The following is a 19,329-nucleotide window of genomic DNA, read 5'->3' as shown; positions in this document are numbered from 1 at the left end:
GACGCTACGAAACGTGACAAGAGTGAAAAATATTCTCCAATTCATTTGTTTTTACTATGTAGAAAATTGTTTACATTATTTTTAAATTTTCTATTAAAAAAATACACATAAACTATGTAATTTTTTTACCATAATTTCTATATTATTATCAGTATGATTCTATATGGTTGAACACAAGTAATCCTGCAATTCGTGTTCATTTCTTTGTTTTATTATCATTGTTTTAGGCACGTACCTACCTTAGCCCTATGTCTTTGACCTAATTATTATTCGCCAGATATCGAACGCAGGACCTCCGGGTTATACGTCATGAGCGCTATGTAAGCCGAACACTGTATGAATAAATGATAATCTCTTCGAAACATCTTCATCAAAAATGTACCTTCCTACATACCTTGGTACCGAAATAAAAATAACTAAGTATATTTTATTTATATAATACGATATATTATTATGAATAATATTGTTTAGTAATAATAATATAATAACTCATATAACTGTGGTGTTATTATGGCAATATTACATTTAGTACAACGCTTCTTTGTTATTAGCACCAAACTGTATAAAACTTTATAACGGCTATCAAAGGCAATTTACGTCATATTAAATTGTAACTACTTACATACCTTAGATGTTACAAGAAGCTGTTGACCTGGGTGTATAAACTTGGTCTCTTGAATTGCATTCGATTTGTCAGGTTTAAAGTCATGAAGTAGCCTCTAAACAGCATTTGGCTGTTTTCGTACTGTTTCTTGACAGAAGTCAGCTTTACTGTTTTGAAATAAGTATTTTACTATACTGTGAAATTATACTAAGATGTTGGTAACCGCTGACTGGAGGCGAGATCATTAAGGTAGCGGTGAACTGCTTTGAATTGGTACATAACAAATCGGAGGACAATTTATATATCGAATTTTACTGACCGTATCACAAATATGTGAGTGCAGCAAAAATAATATTTGCTAAAGTTTCTTTCTTTAATGGTTATTTCATATTATAATCCAATAGAAAAAGTATCGCCGCATAATTACGAAATCGACACCCACTGATTTCACACCTATAACCAGTGTGAAGTAAATTGACACCTCGAATACCGCAATCTAATGTGAGAACCAATATGGGCGTAAATAAGTACCCGCAATTAGCACATTTAACTAACGATAGGATCTTATCAGAATTCATTAGGGCATTGTCACGTTTGCAATATTTCAACAGTCTTTGGAATGCGTCGAGAATTTATAGTATGAAAGGTTAAGCCTTGTGTTGAAAACATTTGTCCTATATACATTTCTCGATGTTTAAGAGAAGTTCAATGCGTTTAAAGTCTTGAAATTCCAAATTAATGACGATTACTATGTCTAACGGAGTGGGTCACATCAGTATCAAAGGGGTACGTCATTGGGAATAACGTATTAAACAATTAAAATAATGCTTGTCACGTTAAATATTGCATTAATATTGGTTAATTTCAGTGTCCTAAGAAGCTACGATTAATATCTTTTATATATTTGTTAACGCCCAAACCCAATAAGCTTAACATTGGATATTGCACAAGTTATTACCAAATTAAACATCAAATTCTTAAAGCGTAATAGCGTAAATAAGTAAATAGTAGTAAGTAAATAAACTGATTAATTCTTAGAAATATTTGTTTGAATAAAAATCCTTTCAATTACTGTATTTTTGTATAGAATCCAAAGCTACGTATACTCAATATTTGAATCATAATATTCGCAGTTACAAAGTACCAACATAATATTTTTATGCCTTGTTCTTGGAGATTAATTATTAATATTATAATGGAGACGAGTTTGTTTTTGAAGTGATTAACATCATACCTATTATACATATACATTACGCTGCAAAATATTACAGCATGTTTATCAATTTCATTACTTTAAAAGTTTAAATCATTGCTGGAGCCACATATTTGTGACTAATAGTGCTGCTCATGACGATATGATTAACACCGCTTTCCAACTGAAATATCTTTACAATTTAAATTCCTTGATTTACCTTATATTTTAAGTAAAATGTTCTAAAGCAGATTAAAGCGAAATTATTATATTATTTACTCTGGCGCCTAGCAGTTAGTGATGAGTAGACTCTTAACAAACTTTTCCAAACGCCGATTTAAGTAAATAATGAAATTCATTCGCGTGTCTATGAGTCAAAGAATATCTATTTTAATATGCAGTAGGGTTAACGAAAAACAATAATTACATTCCAAACATAACATTGCGTTGTTATTAATCAAAGTTTGACGTTCATATAATTAGGGGCAATTCAGCTAGGTGCGTCAAGGGTAAAGTGTGGGTTTGGTGAATGTTGGCGCCGATTTGTCATTGCATATAATTAAGGAGTGTGTTTTGTCCTATAAGCTAAGAAGTAATAGTACTTAGCTATCAGCTAAAATGTCCATGAGTTTGTAATCGATATAGGTTAAGAGTCGCTATTGAAATTTACAACCAAACAAAATAGCACCTTCAAGTGTAAAGTATTTTTTTAAATTATTTTTTGTTTTTTTTATTCGTTTCTTATTATCTTAATAATAATAATAATTTTATAATATATTTTGAAAGATTGTCTTATACTTAAATACAAAATGTTCAATTCTATTTAACTCTGGTTCACAAGAATATTGGGTACGTGGGTAACAAACCTCGCATTGAATAGATTCCAATAAAGAAGACTGATGTATACAGTGCTGGATTGGAACTGCGTGGGGCCCTTGAAATACTCGATGAAGTTTAGCATCTTCGTCGACATATCATATGGACTCAAACAGTTCTAGATTTTGTTTGTAAATAGAAGAGTTTGGATTTGCATTCCAGATACAATTTAAGAAGTAACTATTGTTTAACCACGTCAAACAATTATGTGACGAAGGAAGTAACACCTAACGCGCCCTTTGACCTATGATCTTATAATCTTCCATCAATTTCTCCTATTAATATTTTGAATAAAGGTAACCAAGGCCATATGATAAATATTAACTTGACTTAAAAAGAAGAGCTCTTGATTTCGTGGACATTCCAGCGATTGATAAGCGGAACAAATCTTTAAGTATTTAATGTTTAGTTCGACACTGGCTGAGGCGTGTCAGAATGTATTGCGCCGAAATTAAGTATATTGTGTGTTCTAACATTCAATTTGGAAGCTGTGACAGTATTGTATTTTCTTCATGTATCCTCAATTTACTGAAAGACAATTTTCTTGTATCTAGGAGTATCTTAGAAGTTTTCAAAAGAGCATGTTACAGACGTATAATTTTTAAATTAGCATTAATTACTTACCAAAATAAAAAAAAAATGTTAGTTTGGAGTCTTATATTTAAAGAATTAAATTATATTTCTTCTACTTACCGTTATATATCAGGATCTACGTTACGTTATTTTAAATTCAAGGAATCGGGCATATCGCCAGATATTACGACATTATCAACAACTTGATAAATTCTATTCAAATTCAAGAAGGTCTGAGAATGTTGGCGCCATTGACATCAGAGGTGGTTCAGGGAGGACAAACTTAAAGCATAGGAGTATCCGTTGTCTTCTTGTACTTGTCGTCAGTGATATATTAACAATTATTAAAAAATGATATACTTTCAACGTGTAAACGTGTACTGCACATTGTCAACTATATCAATAAAGGTTCTTATTTATTAATTGATAATTTCAGATTACCCTTTAAGACATAAAAGATTAAATAACAGAACTTTTATCAGATTCAGATATCAAAGACTACTCTTGGTTTCTTGACCTATCGTAATCACCCTTAGGCATTGCATTAGCCTAAATACTCTAATGTCAAACTAAACACGTCAATCGAATCTAATCGGTGCTATCGATAAGTTTAGCGGTTAATTGAATCGATTAATCGGTTGTTTATCGATTAATTTGTCTAATTTGATAGAATGCTTGCAGATTTTAATACAAGAAAATTAGATATCACTATACCAATTTTTTTTGTTAATTTACGTGAATGCATTGGATAAAAACAATCCATATAATAGTTGATACTAATATTATTAGCAGCCTGATTCCGAATGTACGTAAAGAGAAATGGATGAAAAATAATGAATTAAGTACTTTGGGTTATCACCGGTCGGACGTTTGTCTACAGCTGTTGTCTATAGTCAAAATAATCTTCTGAAACAAGGTGAAAATAAAAAAGGCGATTCCCGATATCTGCACTTCCCCATTGACTCTCTTAAGATATTTAAAAACACTCACACAAATATTTGTCTAATCCGTAAATCAATCCTATAGCAACAATCCAGGTATATTTTAACTTCGATTCCAGGCGGAATCACAGGCATAAATTGCGAAAAGACACGCGTAGGCGTCAACACGGTCTAACCGATTGTTTAAAAGAGTATCTGCTAAAAGTTTGTTCACTAAGTGCTTCACGTCAAAGGTGATTTATATTGAACTTTGATAGCTGTTTTAAAACTTTATTCTCGAATTTATATTTACTTTATAAGGTAAATGTAAGCTTTTGTATATACTAGATAAAAATATAAATACAATAATAAAACATTTTAAAATAATTTAATGGAGTTAAGTAAAATATAAGTTTAAGTTATCTTATCTGGGGATCAAAAATGTTAGAATACCTTGAACTACCAGCTTATATTGGCCTGGAACTTTTATTTCTCTGACATACGGTGTAGTCGCAAGTGACTTTTTGGGTCTATGGCAAGCCGGTTTGTTCACGATGTTTTCGTTCACTGGAGAGTGAGTGTTAAATACGTACTACACTGAAAGTCTTACGGCCCATGGCTGCATTTGCATTTTTTAACACATAGCACATTTAAACCTACGATTCAGGGATGATAGTCGCCGCCTGTTGAAACCAATAGGCCAACATTACTTGATCTTTAATGCGACACATTTATTATTAGTATTTGGGTGTAGTTGGAATAGCAGTTGAAATTTATGAAGAGTTTTAAACTTTATTTTGTATTGTGGGAAAATAATACAAAATGCCAAAAATAGGAATTCAGTTCGCAGTTACGATTTTAATTGGCGCGCTCTGGACACTTTTTATCTAAGAGCATAAATCTTTTTAAATTTATGTTCGCCAAGGTACGGTTGATTTTAAACATTCGATTATGAAATTCAACTGATAAATGGAGGTTTTAATTGCTTAAGACTTAACGAATTGACGATAGTATTACAAAGATTTATCATAAAAGTCAATTCATCTTGTTTTTCTTATACCAGCGGTACTGATTGATTATCAAAAGGCCGGAGCGTCGCGGCTCACTGGCGTTCAGAATGCCCATGGGCGGCGGTATCTCTTATCATCAGAGACTTCTGACCGTTTGCCCCTTGTTCTGTAGTAAAATGTTAATAAATAAAGGAGAATTTAAAAAGAACTATAAATAATTGAATAAAAAACATACTTTTCATTATTATTTTGTTCACTAATACTTAACATTTTGGTTAGTGTAGTTACTTTTAAATAACTATTTAGCGAATGAAGGTTTTTGAAGGTATACATACATATGAGGAAATAAATGTAGCTAACTAATGTAAAAACAAATTGATATCCGTTACCTAATTTCAAACCAGTTCATTAATGAGCAATATACACGTGAGACTCTACGACAAATAAAATTTATCGAGTTTTGATAATAAAATGAATCATAGACTACTATAATATATACTATAATATAATCATAGACTATATATAATATAAACTTGACAGGATAATATCAAGGTTTTTTGACATTTGACATAAAAATATAATGATTTATATTTTAGCGCGGTTTTATCTTACCATATTATATAAAAAAGTCCTTATAAGTAAACTGTATTATATATTATGATAAGCGTTTGTCAAATAGAGCCGCAATTTTTAATAAAAATCATCCAAGGTTCTTTTGAATTCTCAACAGTTTATTACCATAATACAACAAAAGGTTATCAAAGACTCGGCTTGCCTCTCGTGAATTATTTATATTTTATTCCATTCACCCTATTACCTAGTAAAAAGTTGTATAAAAGTTCAATTGAAGAGTCTAGTTGATTGATTTATACGCTATTGTGGATTTAATTGCAAAATAAGGTCAATGAGTACATGCAAGCTTAGATTAAAATTGAATGCAGAATTCATTATGTTGACAGTTTTATGGGACCGTCGAATAGATTTCTTTTTTATTATGTGCCATTTCATGAGAATATCTAAAAAGTTTCTATTTCAATTAAAATTTACTAGAATAATTGAATAATAATTTGAAAATAGAACGCTAAAGCTTGTTTGAGTGAGTGCAATTTAACATTGTATCACATTTTAAAAGGTCTCCACATTGTTTGAAAGAAAAATGTTTTAACGTTAATATTAAATTTACCATCACGGTTGTTTTATATAATATAGTAAAATTATCTATTAATACATATAAAACTTTCCTATATTTCAGTAATAAACGCGGCGACTATTGAAGTCATGACAATAATAATAATAATATGTGTAAATTTGGCACGTATGGGTCATTGTACCGTTTTATACTTCGTCTTTAAGTCTAATTATTATCGTTCTCTTGCAGGTCACCATGTCAACGGGCAGCTGTTCAGGCCCGGGAATCTGTGGGGGAGCGAGACGAAGGCCACCCCCACCTCCTGAGCCGGCGCTGTCCCTGGCAGCAGACCTGAGCGAGTTGAGTCTAGATCAGGGATACCATACCCTAGCAGACTGCGGCCCACCGAGACGGAGGCGCGATAATAGCTTGAGTGATACGCTCTGGATGAAGATATTATCGTATTTAGAGGTAATTTACGATATGTAATGTAATGAATTACATTTACATCTTTTGTTTTGTGATTTAAATGTGAAACAAAAGACAACCTTGCATTTTGTTTGATTATGATGAGTCCAAAATTTTACTGGTGGTGTTTTACAAGCTTAAAAAGTATCTTAAAATATAAATTATCTCTATATCTAATTAAAATTGTGATTAGTGTGTTATAAAAGTTTATGGTATTTAAATAAGTAATTATATAACTAAGAATTGTTACATGAATATTAAATACAATATACATCCTCCATGTTTTCTGTATGGTATACCAATGACAAAAGACGACGCGTTCTTTTGTCTAATTTAGTATTTCGGTTTATAGACCAAAGCGCGGGAAACGCGCTAATTAATTTCAGATTCCATTTGTCCAGTCTGATTTACAATGTGCGTTGTAAACAAGATGTTATGATCATCTCCATATAATTTCATTAAATATAATATAATATATCATAGGTATTCATATATAAATATAATACTTCTTTTACGCCGACCGAAATGGAAAAACTTCGCTTGCACGTTTTTGGTTGGCATTACTAACCCAATCATGATCACTTAAGGTATCAGACTTGTGCCGAATGTCCCGGGTGTGTCGGAGATGGTCCCGTTTCGTGAACAGACTGTTGGCTCGACCTGAACCCTGGCGGAGAATCCGTGCAGCTGGTCCATTAGAGATTGCTGCCAGATGCGCTGGAGCCAGAGCCGGATTATGTGCTGGATCCGTTAGAGAATGGAGGATGAAGAATACTGCGGTAAGATATTTCATTGAAGAACTTGTAATTTGGTGTCGATGTAAGACGTATCACGCACATAAATTGGGTTAAAGGTTCTCGATAAATGTGAAATAAACAAATGTTAACAATGTAATTTGATTTACAATTTACCACTGACAAACTCTTCGTAGAATAAAAAACAGCGAATTAAATATATCGTTTTGTTTATAGCACGCCTGCAACCCTAAGAACATTCATTAATCATAAAAAAATGATTTTCGTTTGAGAACGTTTTTAGCCTTGAAAACTAGTGTTGATAGATTTTTTCATTTAAACTTCAAGTCTCAATTGTTTGATTCATCGCTGTTAATCGATTGGCTTCTGTTGAAAAAATTCATCGCTAGTTAATAACATCATCTATAAACCTTGTTGCAGTGAGGTTTTATTTCTTTTTCAGGTATCAGTAGCGGGCGCTCAATTAGTGGCTGCTACGTTTAGAAATCTGACACATCTGGCTCTCACCGGTTCAACGAGTATGGACGCGAGATCATTAGCTCCGCTAATAACGGATCTGATGGATTTACGGCATTTGGATCTTACTGGTGATTGTCATTATTAAACATAACTTAGTTTTTTTTTATAGAACAGGGGGCAAACAGGTAGGAGGCTCACCTGATGTTAAGTGATACCGACGCCCATGGACACTCTCGATGCTAGAGGGCTCGCGAGTGCGTTGTTTTTTCTAAATTTTAGGCAGTTGTTTTTTTACATACGGAACAGAAATTAAGGCAGCTATCGCAGCCCATCGACATGGTTAGTAAGTGCATTGTCAGTCTTTTAGGAAAAGTATGCCCTTTTTAATTTAACGGTTTGGTATAGAGTAAAACTCTACTGAAAACCCATTCCACAGCTTTTTACATAACGACAATACACGAAATAGGAAGCTATATTTTAAACAACAGACCCGTTGTAATTGAATTTCATCCAATTAATACTACGTTGCATAATAACTGTTATCAGCAATTGTCAACGAGTAAAAACAGTTTGCTTGATGTTGTAAATTAAAAACAAATACATTTTTCGTCTGAATCGGTAGCCCTTTAGAATACTTGAATCTGCTGAATTACTTTTTTTATATTAATAGGTGCTTAGTTTTATGTACTTGCAGTATATACGTAATACTGGTTTTCTCTGGATGTTTACCTTCATCCTTATAACAATCGAAAGTGGTTATTACGTATAAAGACTTATACATATACTTAGAATATATTTCTTCTAGGATAGGATGTTACTGTTCATAGACATGGTTACATACATAACTCAAGTAGTTGACAGTGACTATAATGTATGAACCGTGATCTAACCGATGTGATTCTATAGACGAGTTTTTATCCCGGTACTAGATTACTTATGCATTGGAAAGTAATTATTCTAACGACACTAATAAACCTTATGTAGACTGTAAAACATCCCTTATAAAACGAGCATCAATGAAATGCTGATTTTATGCCAATTAATATGCTAATTGAATAATCCATTTAATTTGAACTCGCACGTTATAAAATCATCTGCTATGAGTGTTTAATTGATTTGCAAATTGTTCTTTAATATTAATTAACAAGTAGTTTTTGTTGTATATTTTTAAAATGTTAATTTTACAATGTTATTTGATAATTCTGCAATGAAAAGATTAGAAAAATGTTACTTAATATAACGCGCCGTCTAATCGGTTTTTTCATTTCAAAATATATCTAAAAGTTTTTATTTGGTCAAAAATTATATCTATATCTTTCCTGAAAACTACGAAAGGCAAGAGTAAATAATCGTTCAAGGAAGTTTTATGTTTTTAAAAGTGATAATTAACACAAAATGTAGATTCATTTCTTTCTTTTTTCCTACTTCATCTAATACAAAATCTGTTATCCATTTAGGTACAACAATGTACGTGTATGAACATCAATAAATAAATATATATTAAATGCTAGAAGCATTTATTTTACATTTACTGCCAGTTTTACAGTTTCGAATCACGGGCGTAGAACGGAACAGAAGAACTGGCAACAACCTCTCCGCCATTCTTTTTAATTGCCAAGTATTTTGTTTAACAAAATGTTTGTAATGTCTAAAAGTCGAGACGCATAATCGGTGTTCCTAAACATTTATTTGTATTTAATGAAGTACCAATCTAGTTGCCATATCAATCCATACGGTCAAGATTTTTAAATACAGAACTGCCATACAATTTATTTCTATTTCTAGGGTGCCTAAACGTCGACTGGCCGGAATGGGCCTGGCTAGAAAGTCGGCTAGCAGCGCGACGCCCTCCAGTGGAATACATAGACCTCACTGACTGCAGTTCAGTAACAGATGCAGGTCTCTGCGCTTTACTTCACACCTGTCCGTCTCTTCAGTACTTATATCTAAGGAGGTGTACTCTAGTCACTGGTAAGAAATTCGTTGACATTATAAATCTAGCAACTACTGACTGGAAGCAAAAAACCAATTGGTGGCCGACTTTTATGCCAAATTTTATTACCCAAACGTACGTCCAATTTCTACTTCTTATTGCTGAGAATATTGCGTAGATTTTTTGACATTGGTTCTTATATTAGTAGAAGCTTAATATTTCAATATCTTATCTTATATATAAAATTCTTGTGTCACGGGGTTAGTAACCGAACTCCTCCGAAACGGCTCGACCGATTCTCATGAAATTTTGTGTGCGTATTGGGTAGGTCTGAGAATCGAACAACATCTATTTTTCATCCCTCTAAATGTTAAGGGTGGTCCACCCCTAAATTTATTTATTTATTTTTTAGACAAAATTTTTATTTTTTTACGATTCACCATACAAAAATACATCAACCCAAAATGTTCACCCCTCTACAATCATCCCTTATGTTTTTTTTGTTAATTATAAACTTTAATTTTTTGGCACAAAAGCATGGCAAAACAACGTTTGCCGGGTCAGCTAGTATAAATATAGTATTTCAATAATCACTAAGCGTTTCTATTCTGAGCTTTCGAAATTAATATGATAACTCTATGTCGCTACATACTATCAATTTTGCGGCGTTATATGGAAGAAACGTTACATTATATGTGGGATTTTTATTGCTGCACATGCTAAAATTCTTAACAAATTTAAATATCTCCTTATCCAAGTTATGAAAAAATTATAAAAACCCGCACAGCTGTATAAAATCGGGAGGGTTTTTCAAAATATTCATTATAGAGTTTATTCACGCGCATTGTGATATTTATGCATGGAAAAGGTAAAAACCGCCGGCCCTGTAAAAAGCAAAGAACACATGCGAGCCCAACAAGTAGGCTATAATGATGATACGATGATAAATGAGCTACAAATGGTTGGTAATGCAGTATCTATCATTAGAATAAGGGTCGGTGGACACTCGATAGCTTAAGGAACTTTGAGTTTGATGCTCGCGTTTTCTTAGTATGGATAGACAATGAAAAAAAGTTTGCTTACTAAATGTTGTAATATTTTACATAAAAATAATATAATAAATAATAATATTAATCTTTTTAGTGACGCCGTTAAACTCAAGAAACTAAATTTCAACTATACTAAAAAACATGGGCCAAGGATTATACCATATTTTTGTAATAGTTGTTATGGTTGAAGTATCGTAATCGTGGCAATAAACGTGGTATCTATTTATATCTTTTTTTTTGCTTTTTATAGTCTTATAAATGAAAACTCAAAACTTACTTTAAAAAATACACGAAATTACAAAATCAACCACCAAATATCATGCCCTAATCTCGTAGAAATATTTTAATAATGCTAACATTCTCTTTGACAATTTGAATCACCCTCATAATATAAAACTACGTATAGTAGTGAACTAAAACGTGACCCATTCTTCAAACTTCAGTCTCAAATGTGATCCTATAATCGAATTCTTATAAATCAGAGAAATTCGTCATCTTTCTAGTCAGTCAATTTGCTTTCAGATTTATTAAGAATTCAATCATATGAATAAAAATATTATACTAGATTATTTATTTAGTTCAGAATAAACAGTACCGAGATTTGAACGAAGTACATTAAAATTTAGACATTGTTCCAAAGTAAAAAATTATCTATAGGATCCATCGATATAAAAGAGTTCTCATATGTGCGCTGAACCTTATTCTCTGTTTATGATGCCTGTAGAGCGATTGCAATGGATGGATTCTTAAATCATATTTATATTCTGTTTAGCAAACAAACGACTTAAGTCATTTGCAATTAAAAACATATCCTTATTTATTTTGTAGTCAATATTCAGTTTATACACGGCAATATAAATCATAATGTATTTTTACAAAGTCTATATAAATCGCTATACAAAATGTAATAGAACAATGCCATTTCTGTCGTTATTAGAGACTTCCCGCAGAGATGGGAAATACAGTGGAAAATAGACGTGCCGTTGCACAGAGATGAAGACGACGTGAAATTCAGAGCTTGCAATCACTAAGAGGGTGCGGGCGAAAATGGTTGCCATATCTATCCAAGAGGCACACAAAACTACATGACAGTTTATAAATTTCAATTATTAATAAACAATTTCATTAATAAACTATTTTTCGAATGGCTCTAAAATAATTCGATTTATTAAATCTTTTGCTGATACCTGTGATTGATTAATTTCTTTAACTACATTAAGGAATTATAAATAGGTCATATTATAAACTAGCCTTTATGATTACGCAGCCTTACCAACCAATAATATTGAGAAAGAGGAAACAAATTTATTGGGGTCAAAGAGGCTAGAGGTTCAAAATATTAAAACCATTTTGTAATAAATTTGACTGCTAAAATATGATTTGTAGACAATATTGACCTTTGCAGAAATATCAAAGGTTAATGTATTCTATTGAAATGCACTGTCTCAATTATTATGACACAGCTTGATTTATTTTTTTAATGATGTTATATTATGTCTTCATATAGTGTTTATGGATCAAAATATGTAATGCTTCGTTTGTGTAGAATTTAATTATTGTACATGTACGATATAGGAAAGCAATTAGTTTAAAAAAATGCTGATTCTACGATTTAAATTTTATTCCGCTATATATAAGCTACATTTTTTAACAATTTAGATGCTCTCAGCCATGGCTAAGTTTTTAATAATAATAATTTTTATTTTCTCACAAAACTTCATACATAAGTTACAACTATTTATAAATGTATGTAAATAATTGTCATTCTTCTTTTGAGGGATAGTTATTGTTTATGTGGAACTGATGCCGGCTAAAGGTTGAGCATCTGTGTTACAGGTATACATGTATTTATAATAGTCTATATATAAGGAATATATATTATAAGGAAACCACGTGTATGGTGTGTGGTGTGTGTCGGTGTATGTATTTAATATTTATATATATATGTTTTGTAACATTTAAAACATTTACTACTTGGTATTTTCTATTCTATAGTAATTTAATACAATTGAAAGATATAAATCTATATAAACAAAAAAATATGAAACTTTTTACAACAATTTAAAATTATTTTTATTTTTTTGCAATCCCTGTGAATTCATCCCATGAAAATTGAATATTTGAATTATCTATTTTTCCGAGCTAAATGCAACTATCATATCAAAAATTTCAGACGCAGGCGTGCGGTGGGTGCCATCGTATTGCGCATTGAAAGAATTAAGCATGTCTGACTGTACGGGTGTGACAGACTTCGGCTTGTACGAGTTGGCTAAGCTTGGCCAAGCACTGCGCTACCTCTCTGTTGCCAAATGTTCCCAGGTATTTGTTTTTTATATTTGTATCGATATCATAATATATAATATCTATGTTCGAGTCTAAAAAGAGATACTAGTGGCTTTTGGATGAGTTCGACGAGGTCTTTAATGCGTAAGACCGCAAGACCTTTGACATGAATTTATATTGTGCCGCCGTAAATTCAATGAACATTGTATTGCACTTAATCAATCTTCTGTATTTGTCAGTGTTAAATTCTAAAAATACCGTGGATAAAGCTTGTTAGCTCGACACCTTTGTTTATATATATGTCGGCGTTAAGCGCCAGAAATTATCGTATCCAGATTCCATTAAAAGGGACTGCAATTAAATTGAAGATAATGACGTCAGCTATACTGGCATCATAGATTAGTTTGTTGGCATCAGCCATTTAATTTCGACATTAGAGACTACATTTTAAAGGCTTCTGCCTGGTTCGACCGCTCAATCGAACTGAGGGCTACGCCAATCAGTTCCTGTATTGTTCCCGAAAATTGTTTTATATTAAGATGAATAACGACAGTCGTAATTATTGTTTGCCAAAATAGGTTTTGATAAATCCACGATTATACTGCGATTTGCTGGGAATGAGGTGAAATAGTAGCCGATAAAATGAGACGAATTTACTATCAAATTCAGGATAATTGTCAAAATAGTAAATTGTCAAAATAAAAAAGTCCACTTGAAATCTATGACAATTCTAACTTGATTACATTGCAATTGAAAGATGACGCCTTCTGTAAATTACGCAGCAAAGTGTTACAGGCGATTAATCATATCTTCAAGAATAAAGCACGGTGAATGGCCATTTATTTCTTATGTTCCTGTGTTTAAGCTGGTAAATAGTCCAATGCAATTAAAAATTGTATAATGTTTCAAACATTAAGGTTCGTAAATTGATTCGTAACATTGTGCCTACTAATTACATAATCACGTTTTTTTGTTTAACGAACTAATCTTATCTACTGTTTAGAATTGGTCAGTTTATTGTGATGTGTAGGGTAGTCCATCTTTTGGACAATGCGCGGTTTGACGAATGGAAGTGAGGAATGATTAAAAATGTAGCAACGGGATTTTTTACATTGAGATCGTCCCATATCAATTATGACTGATATTTATAACATAATTGTTTGTAAATTGCATGCTACAAGTACCAAGTTCCAATGCCAAACTACTAAATCTTTATATCATAAATCCATAACACTGAGACACGATTTGTTCGTATTACATTTGAAAAGTGGGTTTGTCGACATAGTTGCAAAGTTTATATAGAAGCTAGAATATAAGTTTTATTCTCTAATATTTTAAAATATGAGAAACAAAGTCATAATTCACAGGTGCCTAATTACCCGATTCACTATATGTATTTATCATAGCTTGATTTCTGTGACAAACAGCTGTCACTATATGAATAACTAGCGGCCATCTTGTTTAACCCTCCTATACAGGTAGTTAACTTTTTTAACTATTAGTAACGATATTTAACCAATCGTTTACATGAACTACTTAACTCATCGTTCAGTTTTATAATACCAAAAACAACTTAGTATGATTTGCTTGAGCTCGTCATACTGCGTTTCTATTAGGATTACATGCAATTTCTGTAAATAGGTTTCAGATTCGGGTATACGAACATTGGCAAGGCGGTGTTATAAGCTGCGGTATTTAAATGCCAGAGGATGTGGTGCTCTTGGAGATGATGGAGTGGAAGCCATCGCAAGGGGCTGTTCCAGGCTTAGAGCGCTCGATCTGGGTGCTACTGACGTATCTGAAAATGGACTGCAGGTATAAACAATTTATAGAAATCCCACTTGGTTCAATTTGGAGTAAATCTACGATTCGTACTAGTTATGGCTTTTATTTTCGTGAATGAACAAATGTAGACTTGATTGGATTTAGCAAGCGTTTGGATAATTAATTTTTGAATTGTTTTAAAATAACTATTGCTAAGTATTTGGTTCTACAAATTAATTCATATTAGAAATATGTTTGTATGACATTTACTAGAAAGGTATTTTGTGTTCAGCGACTTTACGTTTGAAAGCAAAGATATTATATATATATATATATATATATAAAATTATCGTGTCACAATGCTCGTTCCCAACAACAGCTCGAGATCAGACAGAAACAGCTCGACCGATTCGTATGAAATGTTTACGCATATTCAGTAAGTCTGGAAATCGGCTACTTTCATTCAAACCACGAAGCTATAAAGGAGGAAGAGGAATTTTATATGATACAGCCATACGAAAATAAATACAAGCCGTAAATTCCCTCCCTCTACAATCAATCCCACTTGTTTATTTGCTAGTTAAGAACTTATAATTTGAACTCTTAGGTAACTTTTAACTAAAAGAATGTTACGAAACAGATGCAGGAATCAGAAACTTAGCCCAAATGGTTGTAACACCACTGTTTTTTTATATTATCCCATGATGTTTCAGATCCTGGCCCGATGTTGTCCAAACCTCAAGAAACTCGCCCTTCGAGGCTGCGAGCTGGTAGGAGACGATGGCTTAGAAGCCGTGGCCTACTACTGTCGTGGTCTTACACAACTCAACATTCAGGACACACCCGTGACTTTGCGCGGATATAGGGCAGTGAAAAAGTACTGTAAGCGATGTGTTATTGAACACACGAATCCTGGATTTTGTTAACTAATGTTTCTGAACGTTTTATTGTGAAATACTTGGTGCTTTATTTGTCAATATGTATTATATATTTGTAGATATTTTTCCTAGGTGTAAATATTTGTAAATGTAATTTTAAATATATTTCGTATGTATAATAATACAATATTTATGAAAAGTTAAATATTAAGGTTGATATAAATATTTTTGGATTAATGAAATATTTACTTTAACTATGTTTAAGTCTATAGAAACAATTTAAACGTTTGAAATATATCCGTATGAAAAACGCATTGGAAGACTGGAATTGTACTGTTTTGTACTTATTACAATTTTTTTATACAATCTGTATAGTTTTCTATTACTTCCAAATACTTGCAAATCGTTTTTCAAACAAAAGATTATTTCTCTATTATGATAGTCGATTGTGTCTTTGATTAACCTTATCGATAATCTATTCAAATGATTATATACAATTTGTAAATAGTGATTTAAGGAAATTCATAGGTATAAAATTTATCGACTTAGGGTTCAAGAAATGACCGTTTCAATTCTTAAAAAGGTTGACAACGCATTCGCGAGCTATCTGTAATTGATTGTGCATTGGCAGCACCTAACATCTACAGGCTACGCCTGTGTGTAGCTAACCCTTATTCAGAAAAAAATGAGTGAAACTTTTGGTGTGAAAGCAAAATTTTCCTCACAATAACAATGTTGTGTAAGAAGGGTCTGGTAATCATGGCTTGGTAACTTTTTACGATAACAAGCTTTCCTTTTCCGGACATTATAATTTGCTTAGCTTGCAAATACTTCTGACGTGCTATTTATTCCATATTAAAAGTTTATTTTTAAACTACTAATTCTGTCCAGTAACTATTTAGCATAAGTGTAAAGTTCTGTATATATTAAATAACAAAGAATCAAAGTCAAAATAGCATTGAGATAGCAATTGTACAGTTAAGAACGTCACAGAATATAACATTTATATTCACTGTCAATATAAAATATAAATAATAATAAAATTGTTGAATAGACATGAAATATAAGATATAAAAATTGTCAACATATAAGATATAAACACTGTCAACATAAAATATAAACACAATACTAAAAAACTCTTTAATATGTTCCGATTTAAACACGCTTTTAGTCGAAGTCGTATAGCCGCCATTATTTATTTTATTTTATTTATTTATGTATTTTTATTTTCATTATGTACTAGCCGTATTACTTAATAAAATTATGATTTGAACTGATTATACTGTAAAAGTAAAATACATAACTGCGAAGCCTTCATAACAAAAATTAAAATTCAATATTTTGATATTTCATGTTTTGTATGGCCATTTCTATTTAAATATATGTTTAATGAAGCACGATTGGTTGGTTTTTAAATATGACATATGTAATTTTATTGATTCTAAGCTTTGTGTAAAAATCCATCATTTTCGAAGATACAATCACAGTTTTGGCGTTGAAGCCGTTATCAATAGATAAGATTTTTATGTAAACATGTGAAAAGCTTAATGGTGTATAGTTGATATTTTAACTTGTACATTTAGTTATTGTATAAAAATTGCCATTGTTATACGAAATAAGCAATAAATTATAATTTATACAGTGACTTTATACTTTCCTGGCCCCAATATCTAAAATAAAAAATATAAATCAAAGGTCTCGAACGAATGAAGAAAAGATTATGTAAATGTGGTATCTGAAAGGGTGAGTTCTTTTCTAGGCCAAAGTGCTTCGTTGCCAAGTCAATTATTGGTACTTCATCAGCCTGTTATAAAGGTAAATTTGTATGTGGAATAAAGTCAAAGTCAAAAATCATGTATTCATATTGGCAACACTATATATACACTTATGAACGTCAAAAAATAAACATTAAATGCTTCTAATTTTATTTTTACTGCCATTTCTCAAATCAAGGGCTTCGAATGGAAGTAACGAACTAGCAAAAAAACTTTATGATAAAACCATGCTGTTCATCTGGAAGTAAATTACTTATTATATTATAGATGGCATTATAAATTATTTTTTCAAAGATTTTACTGAAAGTGTTAAGTATCGATATTGGCCGATAATTTTCAATACTCAACCGCGAGCCACTCTTATGAATCGGTATTATTTTAGCGACCTTCCATACATCAGGATAAACGCCAAATGTGTTCACAGATAGATTTAGTATAATGTACAATGGTTCAGTAATAGTTTGAGCACATTTTCACATAATAAAGACTTATTATAAATGTGCTCAAACTATTATATACGTTATTGACTTTGTTTTATAATATGTAGTGAAGTCGCTTTCTCTGTCCCTATGTCCCTTTGTATGCTTAAATCTTTGAAACTACGCAACGGATTTTCATGCGGTTTTTTAATAGATAGAGTGCTTCAAGAGGAAGGTTTATATGTATAATAACATCCATTAAATAGTGGAGAAGTACTGTTATTTTTGAGGTTTCTAATGTGATGTCGTAAATAATTACATTTTTTCCGCTTACATTGCAAACGCAGGCTGAACCCTACGAGTTTTATCAAAATAATGTACTAAGTATTGTACACATTGAAAAGGTCTACAGAAAAGTCTGTGATGGTATATGTCTATCTCTTATGGATAACCTACATTTTTATATACAACGTTCACAGATTTTCTGTAGTGTATTTAGTATCAGCATTGCACCCGTGCGAAGGCGGGGCGGGTCCCTAGTCTTATATATAAAATTGTCGTGTCGCGGTGTTTGTGGTTAAACTCCTCCGAAACGGCTTTCCCGATTCTCATGAAATTTTGTGTGCATATTGGGTATGCCTGAGAATCGGACAACATCTATTTTTCATCCCCCTAAATGTTAAGGGTAGTCCACCCCTAAATATTTTTTTTAATTTTTAGGTAAACTTTTATGTTTTTATCAACTGTATTAACAGCATTAAAAAATGCGTACAACCCTAAATTTTCAACCCTCTACGATCAACCCCTATTTTTTATTATAAATGATATATATGGCAAAACGACGATTGCCAGGTCAGCTAGTACATATATAAAATACCTTACGTTGTACCTTACTTTTGTTTTTAATATAATGGACTAAAATAGTTTGTCGAAATATTCACCACTAAACATTACCAAATAATCTGAATTTATATCCATATGTAACCAAATTAAGTTCGGTGTTTATATAAGAGTGATTTAGGAGTATACTTCAGAATATAACAGTTCTCAGGAAATGTTATTTTACATTCTATTTCTGACGTCTGACATACGAGAAATAAACTTATATTCATGAAGTGACTATACGAAATTGTCAGCTAAATATTTTTGTTTTAAAAGCGTTTTTGACGTACGAGAGTCAGTTTTAGTACTAAGTCACGACTCTGAAGGCTGAGCTCGATTATCGTACGTATTTTTAAACGA

General features: G+C 31.8%; 1 protein-coding gene across 1 annotated transcript in view; it reads left to right on the top strand.

The window, feature by feature from the left end:
* Positions 1–17,139, top strand: part of LOC110993030 (F-box/LRR-repeat protein 7) — a 42,510-nt gene extending 25,371 nt beyond the window's left edge. Inside the window, exons 2-8 of the mRNA XM_022259091.2 lie at positions 6,554–6,775; positions 7,360–7,551; positions 7,970–8,114; positions 9,772–9,957; positions 13,142–13,287; positions 14,893–15,066; positions 15,729–17,139. Coding sequence (XP_022114783.1) covers positions 6,560–6,775; positions 7,360–7,551; positions 7,970–8,114; positions 9,772–9,957; positions 13,142–13,287; positions 14,893–15,066; positions 15,729–15,941 — 1,272 coding nt within the window. The 5' untranslated portion in view covers positions 6,554–6,559 and the 3' untranslated portion in view covers positions 15,942–17,139. The remainder of the gene's footprint in view (positions 1–6,553; positions 6,776–7,359; positions 7,552–7,969; positions 8,115–9,771; positions 9,958–13,141; positions 13,288–14,892; positions 15,067–15,728) is intronic.
* The last annotated feature ends 2,190 nt before the right edge of the window (positions 17,140–19,329 follow it).

Source organism: Pieris rapae, chromosome 14, assembly GCF_905147795.1.
Source record: "Pieris rapae chromosome 14, ilPieRapa1.1, whole genome shotgun sequence".
NCBI lineage: Eukaryota > Metazoa > Arthropoda > Insecta > Lepidoptera > Pieridae > Pieris > Pieris rapae.
This window is presented reverse-complemented; position numbering and strand designations above follow the sequence as displayed.